The sequence below is a fragment of the Triticum dicoccoides genome, chromosome 7B (assembly GCF_002162155.2).
Source record: "Triticum dicoccoides isolate Atlit2015 ecotype Zavitan chromosome 7B, WEW_v2.0, whole genome shotgun sequence".
In the NCBI taxonomy this organism is placed as follows: domain Eukaryota; kingdom Viridiplantae; phylum Streptophyta; class Magnoliopsida; order Poales; family Poaceae; genus Triticum; species Triticum dicoccoides.
In genome coordinates, this window is record NC_041393.1 from 218002285 (window position 1) to 218005562 (window position 3278).

The window sequence follows — 3278 nt, forward strand, 5'->3', positions numbered from 1 at the left end:
AATTACAGAGGGGCCAAAATCACATTCCGGTGATTATGCAGCACGAGTTTACAGGTTCATATACCATTATCATATCCATATGTTCATGTTAAGTTTGTCGTCGGCATGTGCTATTCGCAACTGCGGGAGCAAATCACGAGTCTAATAAAATACTAAAAACACACACTTCTCACAGGCTCTCAGCATTACCCTTGCTTTCGGCAGCGCCAAGTGCTTGTAGCTTAACAGTCCAAACTTTATAGTAGTAGCACACTCTCATGGAAATCAATGGCAAGTGAAAAAGGAAAAATGAAGAGGAATGGGGGAGGGTTCTCTCCATTTCCTTGCCTCTTCCTCGCTCACACACGATCGGCAGTACACTATTTATCTTCTTCCATACCCATCCTATTGTACAAGTTTTTTTAAAAAAAAAAACTATAGTAAAAGTTAAGCACACAGTTGGCACTTGGACCTTGGTACACGGCTACCGGGCTACGGTACATCATCAGCACAGTATATCACACACGCACGGGCACCACGGTAGTAAAAATCATCCGAAGTCGGGTCGACGCGATCGGATGGCTCTGGCGATCCACCTCTCGTTCACGTGCACTTGCCGAGCGGGGCCCCGCAGAGGCAGCTGTTGCTGGCGAAGGACTCGGCGGCGAGGTGGTCGAACGGCGGGCCCGCCGGGATGGTGCCGCACAGCCGGTTGTGGCTGAGGTCGAGGTGCCCCACGTACGCCGCCGACGCCAGGGACCGCGGCACGCCGCCGGTCAGCCGGTTCCGCGACAGGTCCAGCACGATGAAGTAGGACCTGCCCGTGAATGCGTCCGGGATGGGGCCCTCCACAGCGTTCCGGCTCAGGTTCACGATCGCGAGCCCCTTCGCCCCCAGCAGCTTTGCCGGGATCCGCCCGGAGATGCGGTTGCCGCCGAGGTGCAGCGACGTGAGCACGCCGCTGCCCGACGACCCGAGGCTGTCCGGGATGGCGCCCGTGAGGTGGTTCTCGGAGAGGTCCAGGTCGGCGAGCCGGGTGAGGGACCCGATGGACGGAGGGATGGGTCCCGACAGCCGGTTCCGGCTGAGCAGCGCACGGCTCAGCGTGGCGAGGTTGCCGATGTTGGCTGGGATACTGCCAGTGAGCTGGTTGTTGGCGAGGTCGAGGTGCTTGATGGATGCGAGGGAGGCGATGGAGCTGGGAATGGCGCCGGAGAGGAGGTTGTCGGCGAGGTTGAGCACGATGAGGCGGGAGAGGCTGCCGATGGACGGCGGGATCTCGCCCGTGAGGCGGTTGGCGGGGAGCTCGAGGATACGGAGGTTGGGAAGAGAGGTGGCGACGCAGGACGGGATGGGCCCGGATATCTGCTTCCAGTCGGCGAGGATGAGAGAGGACAGGGCGTCGAGGTGGCAGACGTGGTCGGAGATGTAGCCGGACATGACGCCCGAGGCGGGGTGGCCGTCGGGGGCCATGACGGCGTCCTCGGCTTCGCCGCGGAGGGTCAGGTCGGCCACGCGGCCGCTCGTGGGGTCGCAGCTCACGCCGTACCAGTTGGTGCAGCAATCCGCGCCCTTCCACGTCGAGAAGACGCCGAGGTGCGCCTCTGACAACGCCGCGCGGATCGACAGCAGCGCGTCACGGTCGGACTCCGAGCACGCCGGGCCGGCTGTGGTGGCGGAGACGAACACGGCGAGGATGGCGATGGCGAGGAGCGGCGTGGCCGGGCTTGGAGCGGGAGATGCCATGGCTTTGTCTCAAGTGTAGTGGAGTGGACACCTGCTGAGTGGAGTGAGCTCGCAGAGCAAAGCTTTTAGTAGAGGCTGGGACAGTGTTGAAAATGGCCGTTTTGCCCTCGAGCAAGCGCCTTCATCATGCATTTTTAGAGGAACCGCGTTCATGCATTCACCCATCCTTCGGTTTCAAGATACTCCAGCTTCATACTACGGTCTACTGCACCCGTAGCATTTCATTTAGGGAACTAGTACCGTCTATATATCGCGCCTCACCAAATCGATCGCAAACATTTGGACCAGATATTTTTAGTCTACGGTTACATAAATTGTCCGGACCGATCTGGCATCCGAAATCCTGCAAATTTACACCAAACTAATGGGGGTTTGGATGGTTTCAGACGTCTGTCACGTTAGACTCTGACACCCCGAACCAACATACTCCCTCCGTCCTTAAAAGAGTGCATTTCCAATTTTGTTGGAAAGTCAAACTTTGTTGGAGTAAAACCCTTCTTTCGTCGCTTTGGTTATTCTCCTTCTCTCCACGCCACATTCATGTCAGCCAGATTGAACCTGTTCGGACGACAACCAACCCGCATTCATGTTGGCTGACAGTCGTCCGTCCACCTGACATTTGAAGGAAATATGTCTTACAGACGATAATAAAATTGTTATTTTATATTATATTTCCTTATTCATGATAAAAGTTTATTATTCATGCTAGAATTGTATTGATCGAAAACCTAAGTACATGTGTGAATACATAAACAAATACCATGTCCCTAGTGAGTCCCTACTAGACTAGCTCGTTGATCAAAAATGGTTAAGGTTTCCTAACCATAGACATGTGTTGTCATTTGATAACGGGATCACATGATTAGGAGAATGATGTAATGGACAAGACCATCCGTTAGCTCAGCATAATGATCGTTCAGTTTAATTGATATTGCTTTCTTCATTTCAAATACATATTCCTTCGACTATGAGATTATGCAACTCCCAAATACCGGAGGAATGCCCTATGTGCTATCAAACGTCACAACATAACTGGGTGATCATAAAGATGCTCTACAGGTATCTCCAAAGGTATCTGTTGAGTTGACATTGATCGAGATTAGAATTTGTCACTCCGAGTATCAGAGAGGTATCTCCGGGCTTCTCGGTAATACACATCATAAGCTTGCAAGCAAATGACTAAGGAGTTAGTCACAAGGTGATGTATTACGGAACAAGTAAAGAGAGTTGCCAGTAACGAGATTGAACTAGGTTTGAAGATACCGGCGGTCGAATCTCGGGCAAGTAACATACCGATGGACAAAGGGAATTACGTATGTTGTCATAACGGTTCGACCGATAAAGATCTTCGTAGAATATGTACGAGCCAATACGGACATCCAGGTTCTACTATTGGTTATTGACCGGAGAGGTGTCTCGGTCATGTGTACATAGTTCTCGAACCCGTAGGATCCGCACGCTTAACGCTCGATGACGATATAGTATTATATGAGTTATGTGATTTGGTGACCAAATATTGTTCGGAGTCCCGGATGAGACCACGGACATGACGA

General features: G+C 52.4%; 1 protein-coding gene across 1 annotated transcript; it reads right to left on the minus strand.

Moving 5' to 3' along the window:
- Positions 1-214: 214 nt before the first annotated feature.
- Positions 215-1839, minus strand: LOC119341583 (DNA damage-repair/toleration protein DRT100-like). Its single transcript, XM_037613454.1, has one exon. The coding sequence runs from the start codon at positions 1723-1725 to the stop codon at positions 583-585; it is 1143 nt and encodes a 380-aa protein (XP_037469351.1). The 5' UTR covers positions 1726-1839; the 3' UTR covers positions 215-582.
- Between the last annotated feature and the right edge of the window lie 1439 nt (positions 1840-3278).